Source organism: Chaetodon trifascialis, chromosome 4 (assembly GCF_039877785.1).
Source record: "Chaetodon trifascialis isolate fChaTrf1 chromosome 4, fChaTrf1.hap1, whole genome shotgun sequence".
In the NCBI taxonomy this organism is placed as follows: domain Eukaryota; kingdom Metazoa; phylum Chordata; class Actinopteri; order Chaetodontiformes; family Chaetodontidae; genus Chaetodon; species Chaetodon trifascialis.
In genome coordinates, this window is record NC_092059.1 from 16267258 (window position 1) to 16285609 (window position 18352).

General features: G+C 42.0%; 2 protein-coding genes across 4 annotated transcripts in view; one reads left to right on the forward strand and one right to left on the reverse strand.

The window, feature by feature from the left end:
* The window catches only part of LOC139330599 (GRAM domain-containing protein 2B), a 93049-nt gene extending 83756 nt beyond the window's left edge, over positions 1–9293 (reverse strand). Inside the window, exon 1 of one of the 3 annotated variants that reach the window (XM_070961599.1) lies at positions 9082–9253. In XM_070961599.1, the coding sequence (XP_070817700.1) occupies positions 9082–9173 (92 nt within the window). In that variant the 5' untranslated portion in view covers positions 9174–9253. Of the gene's footprint in view, positions 1–629; positions 885–9081 lie in introns of those variants that run through there. The other 2 variants (XM_070961597.1, XM_070961600.1) reach the window with 2 other exon arrangements.
* Positions 9294–14173: 4880 nt separating this feature from the next.
* gipc3 (GIPC PDZ domain containing family, member 3) overlaps positions 14174–18352 on the forward strand; it is an 11510-nt gene continuing 7331 nt past the window's right edge. Inside the window, exons 1-2 of the mRNA XM_070961448.1 lie at positions 14174–14467; positions 18061–18246. Of these exons, the coding sequence (XP_070817549.1) occupies positions 14174–14467; positions 18061–18246 (480 nt within the window). The remainder of the gene's footprint in view (positions 14468–18060; positions 18247–18352) is intronic.

Sequence of the window (18352 nt, forward strand, 5' to 3'; positions counted from 1 at the left end):
TTCCCCACAATGGGAAGCACAAAATGTCACAGCTGAAACACCCACTGATAGAGCTCTTCACCTCTACACATACATATATTCAGAGACTGACAACATGACAAACAACCTAAAAGTGAAATACTCTGCGCGCTAACCGCACTAATGATGATGATTTAGAGAGCTATCGATCATTGCTTAGAGTCTTGTTCACTAAGTCCCTCCATTTGTATTCAGGTTGAAAGCTACATGATAACTTGACTGACACTTTACAAGCAATGGGTTTATCTTTATGATGTGCTGGGAAAGATTACGCTATGCCAGAAGGATTTATTGATATATGTCCACGTATACGTCAGCGCCCTGCTTTGGAAGCTGATCAACACAGACTGATGCTCCAAAATGGACCTTCATCTGCAAACATGCCACTTTAGTAAACTGCAAAAAAAAAAAGTGCTGTTTCAGGACGCTGACAGGGTTAATGTGCTCCTCAAAAGCCAGTTCTTCACCAGGGACCGAGCCACAAATTCATTAAAAAGACGATACAGGACGAATATGAGACCACACAACACAAGCTGACTGAGTGAAGGCTCTGTCTTCAGCTTCAACTTGAAACTACTAAAGACAAACAACAACAACAAGGACCACCTTACCTTGTTAACTTGAACCGCTTTGATGAACGAAAACTCATATACCTACTGACTGTAGGCATTTTTTTTCTTGTAGAAAAACAACTCTAAACTATTTTCTGTCACTGGCCTCACGCCATCAAAGCTGAGACATTCAAAAATAAAACACCAAGGTAATAAAATGCCTGAAAAAATAAAGATTTTTACAGTCCAAGAGCAGTTAAGTCTTCACCACATCCTGCCAGAGAAAAAACTGTTGCTGTGTTGCAGTATGAATGTGCGAGTAAGAGGAAGCCACTTTGTGTTGAGAATGGTGTGACACTCCGTAGAAGGTGACGTCAAACTCGACCACTCCCCCTGAGCCAAACAAGCATATCTCTCTTTCTCACACACACACACACACACACACATGCAAAGAGGCAACGGAGCGCAACACAGGCACTGACACGTTTAAGAAAACAAGGCCCATCCCATGAAATCTTCCACTCACTCCAATATCAAAATCCTGTCTTGTTGGGATTTGTTCTGGTGGGGCGACGCAGGATCAGAGCCTTTTTAAAAACAGCTCAGTGCATGTGTGTGTGTGTGTGTGTGTGTGTGTGTGTGTGTGTGTGTGAGAAAGTGAAATGCTTCTGAGGCGCGCAGACCGGCCCATCTGGCCTGAACTAGGAGTGGTGCATTACCCGTGTCTCCCCTCAGGCAATTATACCGTACAACACAACCATGACTTCCTGCGTGAGTTACAGGAAGACTTAAAAACTTACTTAAAAGAAGTCGTGCCTTTGGAAAAAAACAAAGTGATAGACTCTCAACAATCAACAGCATGATAGCAAAATAAATATTACTAGGACAAAACTACCATTTTGCCTGGATTCATGCAGCTTTCTTTTGCAATTTGTCTGCCTCTCACATCTGAGTAATTGGGGTAAAGGTCAGAGAGGAAAAGAAAAACATCAACTGTAGCATCAGACAGATACCTGCCCTGTTATTAGTCCTGGCTATTTAACGGTGAGCAGCGTTTAACCTCATTGGTAACAAAGAGCTTTAAGACCACTCAGGAGCAGTTTTCTGGTTTGTCAAGTGTCTTAACTGAAGCTGCAGAAACTGAAAGAGGTTATAAACCATTATACAGATGTCCTATTTTCTTAAATATGAATTACTCTAAGTTTCAAAAGCAGTGGATAAACAAAGCAAGGTACTGTGGATGGTGTTTAGACAAAAGCAACAAACCGCGAGAACCACTCCCAGCACTGAGCTGTTGACCAGGTATTTGTCTGTGTTCAAATATGCTCACCTGACCCATTTCCACTAGGCCGGGGTTAAAGTGGCAGGGCAATATAGGCAGCATTCAAAGGCTATCAGCTGTTTGAATTTCTCAACCACTCCCCCTCTTTCCGCAGGTTTTACCATAACCATTAACGCGGTCATGTTGAAACCGCTTCCTGTAACACTCAGGAAACTGCTAGCACTAAGCTGTGCTCCATATTTTAAACAAATAACAAAACACTGCATAAACAGCTCAAAAGTCAGGTTAAAGGCTGGACTTTCCCACAGATGCAGTCAAAAGTCCCTGTATTCATCCGGTTAGAGAACCCAGAGTACAATTATCCGGATCCTCGTTAACATCACGTCTCTGCAGTTATGTCAGTGCACACACAGTCTATAATGTTTATTGCAGTGTCTGCCTCAATGGCGGAAAATTGAGTCAGCCTGATGACCTATAAAAGTGTTCAAGGCCAAAGTCATAAAGGCGAACAGGTGCGTGACAATAAGCGTGTGTGTGTAGGAAAAAAAACAAGAAAGAAAAAATGACTATGGACTGTAATTATGAAGTGGATGTGTAATGGCCAAACGGAGGCTTTGACCTCTGACCTACATCCTAGTTGGAATGTGATATCATACCACCTGACAACAATCAATGTTGGCCACAGCACGGCTGACATTTCAAACCAAGCGTAGGCATATCAAATTCTCTGCAGCAGCGGATTAAAACAGACATGCAAGAGGCATCAGAGGCATATTTATCTGGACACGCTCCAGAGTACAATTTGTCTCTACAGCACAGACGAATCACTTCATCGCCAAGTCTTAACGATCATTAGCTCAGATAAGTGATCACGACTATGCGCGAGCCTTCTTCTGGAATGAATGGAGAAAATGAAAAAATACCAGCTGAATATTTTCAGGGAAATGGACTATTGATCATAGGAAAAATAAGTATGGCTGAAAAGTCTTGCAAACTCAACACCCTTTCCACATAGTTAGCTTTAAATTTAAACGGGGTATCTGGTAATTACTGTTTTTTTTTCCCCCACCAGAGAAATCTGTTGAAGTCAGACATATTTAAGTCACGTCTGGTGAAAATGATTCCCGGGCTGGATGTAAAAATATTCTAACTAACTCTGCCTCTCTGATGTCCACCCCTCATCCCTTGCTCCCCTCCTGACACTTTCATATTTAACTTGGTGAATTAAGGGTTTATTTCCACCAAACCAGAGATGGAAAAAAGAAAATAAGGCAAAAACATAACCAAACAATTCGACTCCATTTGCTCAGTGTTGCTCCATTACCTGAGACAGTTTGAGAAGTGCTGGCTGAGATCAGAAACTTGATACCCTTGCTCGCCTTACCTTCCCACACCCTTAGAGCATTGAGAATCAGCAGCAGCGCCCTGGGTCGATGAGCCTTTTCCACTCTTCATGACCAACAGAGTTTTCCCTACACGCATTCTACGATCTCTAAACGCTTACCACCACCGGTCAACACAGCCAAATGAGAGAGTGTGGCAGTTGCATAGCAACTTTTGCACTTAGACCCGGAGCATTGACAGTCAAAAGGGTGTAAAGGTCTGTTTTACTACGGCGTTTTAATCCACTGAGGCGCTTAACATGAAGATAGCAGCAGACACACACAGCGGGAAAGGGAACAACAAAGAGGAGGGTGAAAGGAGTAACAAAAAAGACTGGTTGGGGTTTAGTCCTGAAATGCCCTCCAAGCTTTGTCCTTTCTGAAGCAGTCTCTGCCTGTGTTGTTGGGGAAGTGGCTATCACAGCGTTGGGAAAATGGTGGAAATTTGGGGGTGAGAGAAACATTGCCAGGTTGTTCTCGGTTAAGAGGGCCCAACAACAACAACATTCAATAGCCTATTCTCAGCAACAACAAGGAGATGGCTTTAAAAGCGGCCGGTGCGCTCATGCATGACAATGGTCTGCTCATACTCTTTGTGGATGGTGTAAATGGGGTCATCACACATCAGAATATTTGCATTTGACCAGAGGGAAACGTGGAGAAAAGCTCGGAGTATATGTAACTAAATAAAATGGTTCATGCAGCGTGCTAAATATGAGAAGACTGAGAGCCGCTGTTCATCACCAGTCTATTTCTATACCTATGACACACCAGCCAGGAAAGTCACACAGATAAACTCCAAGCACACTTGTGACAGCCCTAATTTAGCCACCCTATATCACTCCATACCTCTCCTCTCTAACCACCACCTGCCATGTTTTCACTGTAAACCTCTTGCCTGCGAGCTGCAGGACGAGCGCTGACAGACGGCTGCTTTATAAATAGACCTTGCCATCGTCAGAATGGCACAGGTTCGGCTGCTTCTACGAGCCATGTGGCCTCTGAGTTTCTGAGCCTTCATGCGAACCTCCTGTGTGCTCACCAGCAGACTGCATATTCATCTTGTGTACCAACAATACAAACTGTCCAATTATGTCAAAGGTTCAACAGGGCAATGGACCACTGTTCTATCCTTTAACCCCGCTACCCCAATTGCATCAGGCCACTTCCTAAATCTCTGCAGAAATAGTACAACCACTCCACAACATTTAGCTTCCACAACGATTACCTTAATCAAGCAACTTAACTACTGCACAATGCTGACACCTAGACGGCAGGAGATCTCAAGAACATACCTAAGAAGGAGAAGGGTGTCTGAGAGGTGCCTATTTTTGGCCGAGCCAGTTAGACCTTTACTGAATACACTACAATGTGAACAGAATCTTGGTGCTGCCAAGTGGACAAAAGCGGGATGATATTCATTCAACTTACATAATAAATTGAACATATCCCGCCTGTGCATGTGAGACTTTCAAGGCAGTTCTACCTTGTGTTTGTTGCTCTGTTTTATCTACAGATAAGCCTTGCACAATGAGTGTGAGGACGTGCAGACGCACTTCTCATGACAGCTATTGAAAAATACAATCAAATTGGACTACTAACTTCACCACTTGAGTATTAACACGCAAAAACTGTTACTGAAAAATTAAAAGCATGTATACAAAGATGTCACTGGTGATTATGATTAAAAAAAACATCTCAAATCTTTCTATTCAATTATTCTACTTTAATAACAAAAACATCACCAGTAAGCTATATATTAAATGGGGACTGGTGTCCAAATCACAGGACATTCCACCCAGCAATGAAAATTCCTCTGGGTATAGAGTTATGATGCTTTTATGTGCTGTCCCGAGATCAGAGTGATGATCCCAGGGCTCTGCTGTAGACGTCAGCAACACGTCAGCCTGCCTTCAGCGCCAGTGTCCTTAAGACAAAATTGCTTCTGTATAGAAGGCTTAAGTCAAGGCTTTCCCACAGCCACCATTGCTGCTGTAACAACATGAGTCCAGCGTTCACATGTGAAGCTGACAAAGGGTTTACATCTGTGCAATCAGCTGAGATGTCGCAGAACCAGGTTGTGTGAGAGCACCATCTTCTGGGGAGCAGTGGATAATTTTTGTCATGTGACCAGCTGATTTGCCATGATCCAATCAAAAGCAGTTTAGTCCAGAGCAAAACAAGAGATTGTTGCAGCTGTGCTTTATTGAGCCAAATGGTTTATGATGGTAACATTTTTGCAAACCAACCAGCACAGCACAGCATCTGAGAGCCCTGATCTGTGATAATCTAGTTATAGCACAGTGTGCCAAAACATTTAAAACTAATTTCACTAGGGTTTAAATAGATTTGGCCTATATGACAACTAACTTTGACTCATAACCAGAAACTACTACTATGATTGCCAAAAATTAGAAAATCAAAGACTACCCAAAATATTATTGTGGGTTAGACTGAAAGGGATTATGTGTCTGTGCCTGTATGTGTGTAAGCATCAATAGAGCAGTCAGAAAGGGCAGAAAGGGAAGTGTGCCAGTGGTCATGGCAAAATAACATGCAGCCTGCGGCCCCCAGCCAGGGCCAAGTCTGCATGAAAACTGCACGTGTGTGTTTGCCAAGTGGAACAGACAGTGTGTGTGTGTGTGTGTGTGTGTGTGTGTGTGTGTGTGTGTGCATTCCAGAATAAGAGTGCATGTGTTTGAGTGGGAAGTCATGCGGCCTTGTGCGCGCAGCAGCTCCCTCCACTTCCTCTGCGTTCGCTAAGCACAGACACAGAGAGGGTCTTTCTTCAAGGCGACTCAGAGTACTTTCAGCGACCAGGCATGTGAGCACGAGGGATGGCGTGGTTTGGTGGTGGTTGGAAAATTCCCATCTGACTTTCTAATCATTAAACGTCGAAGCAGGCCACTCTAGTGTATACAAGGAAGGCTTGCGTTTAATCTACTGTACAGTGGCATTTTGCTGAACTCCGCTCTGGAGAGCAGAAGGCTGTCTGGGTGAACAGTCATATCCAAAACCATCACAGTTTACAGGTGAAATGCCATCTATCTTACAAATTGAAACTATCTATAGTAACACAGAGCAGCAGCATTATGGAGGGCAAAGTGTATGAAGGAAGTCCACAACAAATCATCAATTAGTAACTTCCTGCTGAATACCTCCTGCCCATGAGTGCATACATACATCCTTTGTTAATGAAATTAATTAGTAATCAACAGCTATTTAGATACCATATGATGATTTGGATAAATTGCCCCTTTTCTCTCATTATGCATCCACACTGAGTTTGTACTGTGCTAGGAAAAGTACAAAAAGTCCATGGCATTCTTCACATGAAAAAAAGAAGAAAAAAATTGGCTGACGCATTGAATGCATGGTAGAAATAAAATGTAGTGCGGAGAGAAGGACTCTCCTGAGGGGGAAACTTTTTCTGAGATGAGTGGATTGCATTTTTTCAAAGAGCAGCTCACCTTGACACAGTGGTGTCAAGGCAGTGTTCCCACTTTCCAAAGAACTAAGTGTAATCAAGATATTATTAAAAAAAAACAAAAAAAACAAAACAGTCATTCATGACCAAAGAAAGGACATTCTGTCAGCAAGGTAACATATCAAATGCTATCCTGGCATTCAAAGCAGAGCAGAGCACTGACAAGCTAGATAAGCTTGCATATGGCCTCATGTGTCTGAATTTAGACTGACCTATGGCAACTACAGTACCTTAGGTGAAATTCACCAGGCTACTGTGAGTACCAAAAGGTGAAACAGGGAAGAAAAATATAGCCTTTTTCTTAGCTCTGTGATGAGTGCAGAGGAGGGGTCATTAGCACGAGCCTGACAGAGGCAACACATAAGTTCAGCTGTGACCAGCTGGTTAGCACAAAACCATTCATTTAGCGATAAACAGTCACGCAGATGTGGCTTTCATCCTCTAACTTGGGCTTTTCCTCTACGCCTGGACCACATCTCATAATTTAGACCTACTCTGGCTTCACTAGCCACATCGCCAAGGAAGCTCCGTCCTGAGAACATCTTCCTGGAGCCAGCAGAACGCCTACAAAAGCTGCCCCACCCAGCCTATTCCAGGCTCCTCCATCTCAACATGCTCTGCAGCCATACCAGGTTTTTCCCTATTGAAACAAGGCTATTCATATTTTAGCCACTGTGTCCACTGCAAATCTGTATGCAGGGCAACTAACAATGCGACGGCGAGTAGGTGTTCGGCATTAAGGTGTGTGTTGTATTTGCTACCTTCAGCTGCTTGGCTACTCTGCAACACTTTTTTGGGGCATTTTCAAGGAAGATTTATGGGTATACCATAAAGAGGAAATAGACTATGGATGGATGCTGCTTTTACATAGTCAAAACCTTGAGGCCAGACATTGTCACAGCACTCTTGTGTGTGTGTTGTAGAACAGATAATCACCCCACATACCATACTACAGACACATAGCATGCTGATAACCAGACGGCCAAGTCTGACTGGCAGGGCCCTTGCACTCCAGCAAATGGCTATCTATGGGGAGGTAAGTGAGAGGCAAAGCTCAGACGACCAAGAGTACTGACAGTGAGAAACACTGAGCATTTATATAACACCATGTACCACCTGTGGTCAACTCATGGGAGCTAAAAATAGGACTTTCTGAGAAAACATAGTCTTGCTTGTCCCATGTGTGACAAGTGTGTGTGTGCATATCCTTGGGGGGTAGAGGGAAGCATAGCAAGTGAGTGAGTGAATGTGGTGGTGCATAAACACGCCTCTGCCTGGCTAGTCTGCTCTGGATCTCAACACGGCTGGATCATCCATGATCATGGTGGAAGGACAAAAAGTGAGAGCAATCTGACCCACATAGGCCAGTGGATGAAGTCATGGTTTCCGAGCAGGAGGCATGGGTCAGATTAAGAACCAACCAGATCTGGACTAGCTTTCCTTGATGGCACTCTACCACACGTAATGCTGTTTATTTACGCTGCCTGGAATAGATGCTGGACATAAACAACACACACATAAAGCCACACTTTATAAAGCCAATGTGGGTCAATCATTGTGTTCTTGGAAATGGCTCAATGAGGGAAAAAAAAAGACCTCAAATGAAAGCCCCTTGCACCATGTCTGTGCAAACAGTTCACAGAAAAGCCTTCAATAAAAACAGGCTGGACAATCCTAACCCATGAAGATATTTCCCAGATATCTCGCAGATATATATGGCCATCATTCTGCTAAAATATAATTGCATTTTACACAGAGAAACATATCAGTCAGGGATATCAAAGTCTGCCTTTAAGCATGGTAAGTCAATGATGTCAGTAGCTTAGATCATCAACAGTCAGTCAACAACTAGTTTAGCCAGCTACGTTAACGTTATGCTACTACACAGTGTAAATCCTCCAGTATTGGTTGTGCTAGTGTGCACTAATATGGCAAAGATGCCTCAAAACAGCCACCGTCCACAACTATCACCTGCTTTTTCTTTAAAATTCGGAGGCCAACAATGACTGTGTTTTACTGTGTAATTTCAGCATCACTGAGTGTAACTGACTGTAGCACGGTGACATTATTTTAAGTGAATTTAAATGCCAACGCATCTTCAGCCAGGCGGATGGCTAGCATGCTAGCAGCATCGGCACACTGACAGGATACTGCCCTTAGGTACATCTCCGTTAAAACCAATTTCTAAATACTAATGTCCTAGTTTGGTGTTAAGAGCACATAAAGATAGGATAAAACAACCCAGTCTCATTGGAGAGGTTGTTGTCATCAAAGACATTCTAACTGATAGCATCCACCCGGTTGATGTTGCTCGCCGGCTGATAAGTTAGCGGTTCGGCTAGCACCATTCATTCCACTCACCTCTCTTTCATGAAATGCTTGATTCTGACTATGGCCTTCTCGTCGATCTTCCTGAGGAAGGTTTTCAATCTCTCCCTCTTATTTTCAAGCATTCTTCCCGCAGCCAGTGGTCGTCGGTTCGTGTAGAAACGACGCTCCACGCCAAACTCCACCGTTCTTGTTTGGCTTCTGCTTTTTTCCTACTCACTTCATCTACGGATGATTAAGATAATGAGCCTAAATCGGACCAAGTCAGCCGACCAATCGGCGTCGATCATTACTTGGGAAAAAACGGTCATGTCAGACCGAGTATCCAATCAGAGCTGGGTGGTTGGCTTGCACAGACCGCCCATTACCTTATATGGTATCCGGGCAGTCCCTTTCTTGAGACCTATGAGAAGTAAGGCCTGCATTACATTGTCCTTTTGTACTTTTAATGAACAATTAACATGGGGATTTAGCATTTCACATGGCGACAACGTGCGGAATACGCTTTGTGGTTTAACAACAATGTTTCATGTGACAGACATTTTACTTAGGTTTTAGAGAAAATAACTGTTCTGGTGCAGCAGGGTGGGGCTGTAGCTGGTTCTGTTTACATTCTGCTTTACATCCACAAACAGAAAGCTACATTTTATTTTGTATGAAGGTAAACCTGTACCATACCCTAAATTCAATTTAATACCAACAAACAGCACACATTCTCATGTACCTTTGATAGATACATATTTCTATCATTTCTAAACCAAAATTAACATATGTATACAATATTCTTGTAAAGAGAGCAGTTCCAGAACAAGTCCTTAGTATTATGATTTGGTGGGCTGCAAAAGATGGGACAATTTGGCAAGTTAGAAACTGAAATTGCTTTAGTCTCATGAATCATAATGAGCCAGGAAGCATTCACTCCTCTTCTTATGAAGGGAAGTGGAAGCCAGTGACTCAGAAGACTACTGAACTGCTCAGTTGGTGGCTTTTATTCTAATGTCACAGCATGAAACACTTCATTTTAGGCCAGCATTGTGCATGTAGCTAATGAAAGGCCAGTACCTCCCCCCTCACCAGAGAAAAAGGCAACAACTGCAGCAACAAATGGCAGTCACACACTGATTGTACAATCAGCAGACAGTAAGGCCAAAGTGTAAATTGTCACAAGTCACACAGTAGTCACACTGGATGACTTTATGGTTTACTGGTGACTATCCATACATGTTTCAAAAAAGTGTAAATTGAAGTGTCCTTGAGCAAGTAGTGTGAGGGTCTTCTGTTGCTGACCTTAGGCCTTGACCTCCATGTGTATGTAAAGATACATGGCATAGATCCTGCCATTACTGGAAGAAAGACATCTTGTTTTGTTCATTTTTATGGCTGAAATTCAACATTACAATTTACTTTATTAGCTCAGAACATTTTACACCCTTTTATGATAAACAGCTAGACTCACAAATGCATGGCTATCAAGCAAAAAAAAAAAGCTGCTTCAGTCAGTTCATATGTTTGCACTTTAAATGCTTATGCATTTTAACAGTGACACTTTAGGAATGACATTCTCATGTGACTCTATTAGTCAATTACATTAATTTTCCCAGAATTTCTCTTAATGTCACTGATACATCACATCATGACAAATCAGTGAGTTACCATTAAAACGCTCACAGCTCTCTCAAGAGTATTTCACCACTCTATTGATAAAGACCTTGAACGCCTAAAGAGAATCTGTGTATTTAAAGCCTCCTTTTATGACCAGGCAGCTCAGACGCTGCCACGCCACCAGGAACAGAAGAGGCAGTGTGCTGCCACATGACACAGCAAACACACCACCCTCACACAATCTGGCCTACACCAGCCAGCCCCCGGTCTTCCCTTCCGTCTCCTTTGCCAGGAAACAAAGCAGATAGAGAGGAGGAAATCACGCCTCATAAGGAACTATGTGATGCAATGAGGGGGTGCTGATGCAACATAGGCGGTAGCAGGCTTCTCTGCGTTGATTCATCAGTGTGACTGTTGGATTAATAATTGGGCAACGTGGGGAACTACGCAACAATCACTCATAAAAGCCCTAGCTTCACAGTGTGTCACTTGCTTTGTGGTAATTTGATTATTCTCAGATTTCTTTTGGGAATACGAACCACCCACAATATTGAGACCTTGAGGCCCTGTCTTGTAGAGATGCACTGTGTGTTGGTGAGATGTGAAATTGACTTGAGATTCACATTCAGTACAGTAGACCATCACTGCTGAATGAAAGCTATATTTCCAAATGCAAAAACAAAACAAGAAACAACTAAGAAGATGGAATAAAATAAACATGTTTTTTCATTGAAGTAAACACTTTTAGTCCTTTCGGACCTCACATGTAGCTAATATTAACAGTCTGAGTCATGAAGCCTGGATTACTCCCTCTTGATCTAGTCAATATTTACAAATGACTTCAGTTATTGAGAAAAAAACAAACAAAAAACACACCATCTGTTCAGAGCCAATGAGCTGAGAGTCACATAAGAAGGGCATACTTAAAATATTCTTTTGCAAACAGAATTTTTTTTTTTTTTTTTTTTAGCTTTCATTTACCGGCTCTTATTACTTTCATACATAATCACCTTAGAGTCAGGAAGTTTGGCAGACTGTTGCAGTTATGAATCTTGCATGTTTGATGAGTATTTGCACGTAAAGTTGCTGAGCTGTTCATATAAAGGTTCAGCGTTATGTGCATTAATCCCTGAAGATTAGATGTCGTCGTTGCATTATCTACAAAAGGTGCAAGCAAAGCCTTTGCCTTTAATCTGTGCTGAATCAGTAGCTGCGAATGACATAAGAAGGGTGAACCTTTAGACAAGTATTAGAATATGCGTGTAAACAAATTAGATTTTGAATATTTCAGAATATGCAGAACAGGCCTTTCACACATCAAGAGACAACTGTGAACTGAATCAACTTTTGTTCCTTCATGCACCAGTGAACAATGAAGACCTTTACGTTTAAATCCCGGTGGGTGGATGTCCTTTCCAAAGTGGGCTGCAGCCACTTTTGGAAATTAACAACATTGAATAAAGGTCCTCTCTTGTTCAGCCAGTATGTTATCTCAGATGTTGCTTCAGTCAGACATCTGTTTGCTTTAAAAAATATGTAGAAAGAGGTTATCATGCACTGTATGTGTCTGCAAGAAGAGGAAGTGAGATGTCTTTTGCTTGGATGACCGCCTTTTATCTGTCGCAAAATGAATGTTTTGCCAATGAGATCCTTATTATCAGCTGCAGGAGCGACCTTGGAAGGCCAGCAATACCTTGGCCTGGAAAAACGAGGCTATGACGCACAAACAGCTGCAGCCGTGGCGTGCACATTACAGCACAGGTGTGTAGGAATGCTTATGAAGCAGGATAATGAAGAATACATCACAGGCCGTATCCCTACTGTGCAAAGATGGAGCTTAACTTTTTTGCTTGATATTATTCATAAAGATGGAATACATACATCCAAAGCCCGATATGTGGTAGGAGTAATCAGTACTATATGTCAGAAATAAAAAGTCACAAATGTCAAAGAGAAATCCACAGATGGAACGTATTAAAAACAATAAGGAATTGTGTTATGGCAGCATAAACTGGCAATGTGACAAATAGGACAGGTATTTCAATCCGTCAGCTATCTGAGCATCTCAAACCTCAGACCTCAGAAATCTTGGACCTGTTTTAGTACATACCAGATGACTGGAAAGAGGGTTTCTCTTAAGGGAATTACAGCGGGCCTACAATGCTGGTGACACATTCCCAGCTGGCATGTTCAAATAAGATTTCTGTGGAATTTTCACGTCCACAGAGTGATAGCTTTTTGTGTCCTGAACAAAAACTTCCTTGATTTGCCTGAGTAATGCATCACATGGAACGAAGTGCAACGAATAAAGCTGTTAAGGCCAACAGATCATCACGGTAGAACAAAATGGGAATATGTTGAGCACATCATTAGAATTTTTGGGGTGTTTATCCACTATTCAGAAGAAAAACAGACGGTTAGCCAAACATTTTAGTGATTGTCTGGTTTGTCACTCACCTGTTCAAGCTGTTGGCTGACTGGTGGAAATCCCCTTACCAAGCTATCTTGGTCTTCTGTCTGTTTCAGTATCTGTCTCAGATACGGGAAATGGACAAAAAGTGTGTCTCATCATACATTTTCCGGTTCTTTAGCCTTGATTTCATTATTTGTCACCAGAATATATGTATACAGTATATAATATTCACAAAAGGGATGTTAAATTACTTAATAATCAGAGCACGCCAGCACGATGTCTCAAATTTAATTTACAATCACATCTTTTATACTATATTTCCAACACCAAAACAGAGTTTTTACTTCAATGGTTTTCCTGTCAAGTGTGCACACATTTGAGTACGCTAAGGTTGGAAACTGATATTTAAAAACATTGCCAGTATAAGAAGCACCAAATACTTACATGAATTAAACATCTGTTTATTGGCTTAAGCTGTCATCCCCTGTGTCTTTGGGCTGTGTGTGGGGTCAAAAAGGTCAGTGCATCACCAAGGATTCACCACAGCAACTGCCAGTTTCATTCAATGAGGCCAGCAAAAAGGGGGGGCTCCGATATCGTCTTACCTGTAATGCGGGGACGTTGTCTGCGGCCGTCTCCGAGCAGCCCTGTGTGGAAATCATTTTGCAGATATGGGGGCCTTTTCACACTTCAGAGGGATGTTCACACATTCAGGGTCATGTGTGAGCAACATGTCTCGCAGCCAGACTGATATGGGGGATTAGAGTCTTAGCAGTGTGTGTGTGTGTATGAAGAAACCTTTACCTGATGTGTTTTGTTTGTGTCCTCTGTGCGTGAGCTGCCAGAGGCTCAGGTGTAACACATACAATCCGCAACTCAAAGGGTGTTGGGTTTCTACCCAGCAGGGTCTGGCTGGCCTCTTCCAGCTACTGTTACCAGGCTACTCTCATCACTAATTCATCTTCACCCCAAAGCTCTGGGTGGCTGGTTGGTTGGATGGTTGGTTGGTTGCTTGGTTGGTTGGCTAAGCGGGGGGAAGGACAGAGTTTCTCTCTTTGCCAGAGCAGTGCACCACCAGGGCTCCCAGAAGAGGACCTGAGCTGGGGCCTGATGCAGAACGGGGAGGCTATGAGCCCACAGGACTCCAAGGCAGCAGGGGCTGAGGCCATGGAGGAGCAGCAGGCCCAGAACCAGAGCCAGAATCAGGGGTGTGTGGAGCCCACAGCGCCTCCGCTGCCTCCTCCTTCACCACCTCCACCAGGGCCACCAGAATACCCGAGACCTAGGCTCATCTTCCACACCCAGCTGGCTCACGGGAGCCCCACAGGCCGCATCCATGGATTCACCAACGTTAAAGAGCTGTACGCCAAGATCGCTGAGGTGTTCAACATCTCCCCCTCAGAGGTACAAAACAAAGCCTGCAGTGAATGTGAACATGATTAGATGAAGTTACGTTGCCAGTTTGGTGGAAAATGATGTTAAAAAAGGTACTATTCCTTTCATGCATTTCTTGTCCAGCAAGGCAGCTGCAAATAGGTGTTAGGTTTCTATTCTAGGCTTTTTTCCATGATGCGCTACGGAAGATCATTTGGCCTCACTTCTGTCTGCCAGACTTTGTACTCGTCTGGGCCTTGACCAGGATCAATAATGGAAACAAATAACCAGATAATGCTATCAGTAAACACCACACATATAACACAACAGGTGACAGTAATGGTAGTGACTTCAGAGCAAAATAAAACCAGATGGTAGTTTTGCTTTGAAAGCTATTCAAATAACAAAGTAGGAGAAAAGAACAGATCATAGCTGCTTAGTTATAATGATCCAAATATCCTTAAAACTCAAACCTGTTTGAACAATAACAATTACTGAGCCTATTTTGCCTAATTCATGCTTCAGTCAAGCAGCGCTGCATTTCAGCTCAGAGCAACTGTTTTCTTAGTCTAGTCCTCCAGATGACTTGTAAACTCACCTTTGTGTGTAAAGATGGTGAAGTTGAAATACCCCTAGAGGTAACATTACCCTAAATATCTACTCAGATGCTCCGATATCAAGCTTAGCTGTAACAAGTGACTGAATTGTTTTGTAGACACTAAACACTAAATTGTAGGTCATTTTTTTTTTAGGTTGTTGGTGTTTCCAAAATGGTTATACAACATTATGAGACTAAACAGTTATTTCATGCAGGGGATCACAAGAGTGGTTTGCAATCAGGCCACAGCAGGCAGATGCTGACAAAGCCAGACTCCTTAAGACGAAGTCTAGTCACTAAACCTTTAGTAGGTCAGAGCTGGCCAAACCACACCGCAGCCTGATGCTGCTCTCAGCACTCAACACAGCCAGAGGACTGCCACAGGATATCACAGAAAGCCTTATCGATGGCTGTTTTTAGTATTTCAGACAGGCATTTAGATGATAATAATCAGAGCAGCTGGAAGCAGATACAACAGTAGAGGGATCAGAGAATATGTAGGTGGAAAATGATAGTTGAGGAAAGAGTGTAGCAAGGCTTCAGGTGTAGCCCATCGATTTTTTGTCTTGTGCTTTTGCACTTTTTGTCTGCAGAGATTTATTTTCTGAACTAAAATGGGACGAATGAAACACAAAGCATCACTCAGCATATGCAGAACTGGTATCACAATTTGAAAATTGTAAAAATGCTGTTTGTAGTTTGCAGTTCATTAATGTACTTCCATGATAAACTGTACAAAGGCTTTAATCAGGATGATGGTGGCCATGTATGCTGCTGTTCTGCAGCGCTCCCTGATATGTTATGGAAATACACTGCAACAGAGAAATGAATATTCACCAATGGCTTCACGTAACTCTTATCTGTAACGTTGTGAAGGCCACCAGGAAGGTTTTTCCTATCTGTGTATCAGTGTGTGTTCAACACAAATGAATGGAGATGAAGGGATATAGCCTGACATTTCACTGGAGCTAACTTTGATGATCTTATCAAGCAACTACCAGCCATGATCGCGTGAAATGTGTTAGCCTGTTTCCTTATGTTGCACAAAATTCAATTCTTAAAAGGCTATTTCAGAAAGACACTGTCCACTGATGTTCATTACCACAGGATATTATAATTCCACTCACCTCAACGATCCCATTCATTTATTTTTGATATGACTTTTTCACTGTAAACGTGTATCTGATAATCTTACTCAGAATGAATAACCTGACATTGTTAGATTACCTACACATGGCATGTTGTCTTGCTGTTACCTCACAGCAAAGTTCTGGTGCAGTCTGGGTTGAGTTTGAGTATCCTGTATGCAATTCTCAGGCATTCCTGTCTAATTGAAACTATGGAAACTATAAATTCTTGTGAATGCATTTGTTTCCCCATAGCCACGCAGTATCTTAGCTGTCCTGAGTATATTCTCAGTGTGCACTGGAATGATCTTCAGTGATCCTGAAAGAATAAAAAGGTTGGATAACAGTTAGATAGATAATGAGCAATGCAAAGCTTACATTGTAAGAAATACATAATAAGGAACAGTTTATAGGAGCCAGAAGGGTCTCCTTGGGCTTTTCTGGTCTTGCATGTTTGCTGTTAAATTACCCAATAATTGAATAGTTTTGTTCCGAAATCAGATATAATTTAATTAATTTTTTTTTTAACCACCTGTGCATCTACAATACCTTGAACTGCAGCCAGACTTCCAAAAACAAGACTTCCTATGGGAAATGTCAGGCAATTAGTTGGTGGTAGTGAGAAGTAATGCAGTTTCCTTGACCTCCTGTGGACTGAACAGCAGCAGCATAAAGTTACAGTACAGCCAGATACCAAGGAAGACCTTGAACTGCAGTCACACTATTCCACCTGCCAAGTGAGTTACCGCAAGCAATAACTAAAAGAAGGAAGCATTCCAGGTAAAATAAAGTGAACAGGTTATCTTGAGTTTGAGTCAACCTGGAACTTGAAGACCAAACTAAAGGCTTGAGGAGATTAAAAAAAAAAAAAGAAGGAAGTTATTTTAAAAACAAAGACAGTTCTAAAATATAGATGATCTATTAAGAAGGGTAGCCTGGAGTGTGAAGCGATGTTATCACAGTCACACGTTCAATGTGGCAACATCAAATGAGCAAACACTGCTCTTTGAGACACATTTTTTCTAATACATAGCTGTTAATCATGGTATGATTCTGAAATTTAGTCAGATGTTCGACTGTTTTGTAGAAAAGGTCTTCCTCTTAAGTGTATATTACTATCATTTTATGAGACACTAAACTCAACCAGTAACCTTTGAAAAGAGCCATGATATAAGCATTTGACTCCTAAAACAAACAGAGAAATGTCAAATCAAACAGCTTTAGTGCTTTCTTAAACATCCATCTTTAAATATAGAAAGGTTTTCAATGAGTTGTCACATTCATGGCTCAGAACAAAATGCCACAACAGCAAAATCAAATTGCTCACCTGTACTGCCCTCTGCTGTTTGATCTCTGTACAGCACAGCTAAAGAAATTCTGATGACTCCATTCGCTTTGGGAACAAACCACAGGATTAACACAGAAACTACAATCACATGTAAACTCACTTGTAAATAGGTGATAAATTATATTCATAATCAAACTTTTAACTTGAAAGGAAGATTTGTGGTGTCGATGGTAACTGCTAGGCCATGTTTTATCTCTGTGAGCCCTTTAAATTGCACATTATGCATTATTATTTCCTTTTTTCAAAATTTTAACTGCCACTTACAGTGTAAAATCTTTTTTGTGACAATGGAGTATGCTTGAGTTGACTTTTGGCTACAACAAAACCAAAACACTTGCATTTCAATTTCAAGATACATTGTAAATAAAATGCAAGTTAATAAATATCTTTCTAAATAGTTGCAATGGTCACTGTTTGGACTATAAAGAAATGCTAATGGAGTCTTAAACTTGTTTACTACAGGATGTGGACGTCATATCATAAACAGTCCAATATCCTAATAATAAATAATACCTTATGTATTAATTTCTTGGCCCATTTCCTCCCTTAGATCCTGTTCTGCACCCTCAACTCTCATAAAGTGGACATGCAGAAGCTACTGGGGGGGCAGATCGGACTGGAAGACTTCATCTTCGCTCACGTCAGAGGGGAGACCAAAGAGGTGGAGGTGACAAAGACTGAAGACGCGCTGGGCCTCACCATCACAGACAACGGAGCTGGATATGCTTTCATCAAGGTGACCGAGTGACAGAGCAAAACAGGGCAAAGGACAGTAGACTTATATTCCTTATTGGCTGTGGCTTTGCAGAATGTTTTATTGTAGAAGACTAACAAAGTCGACC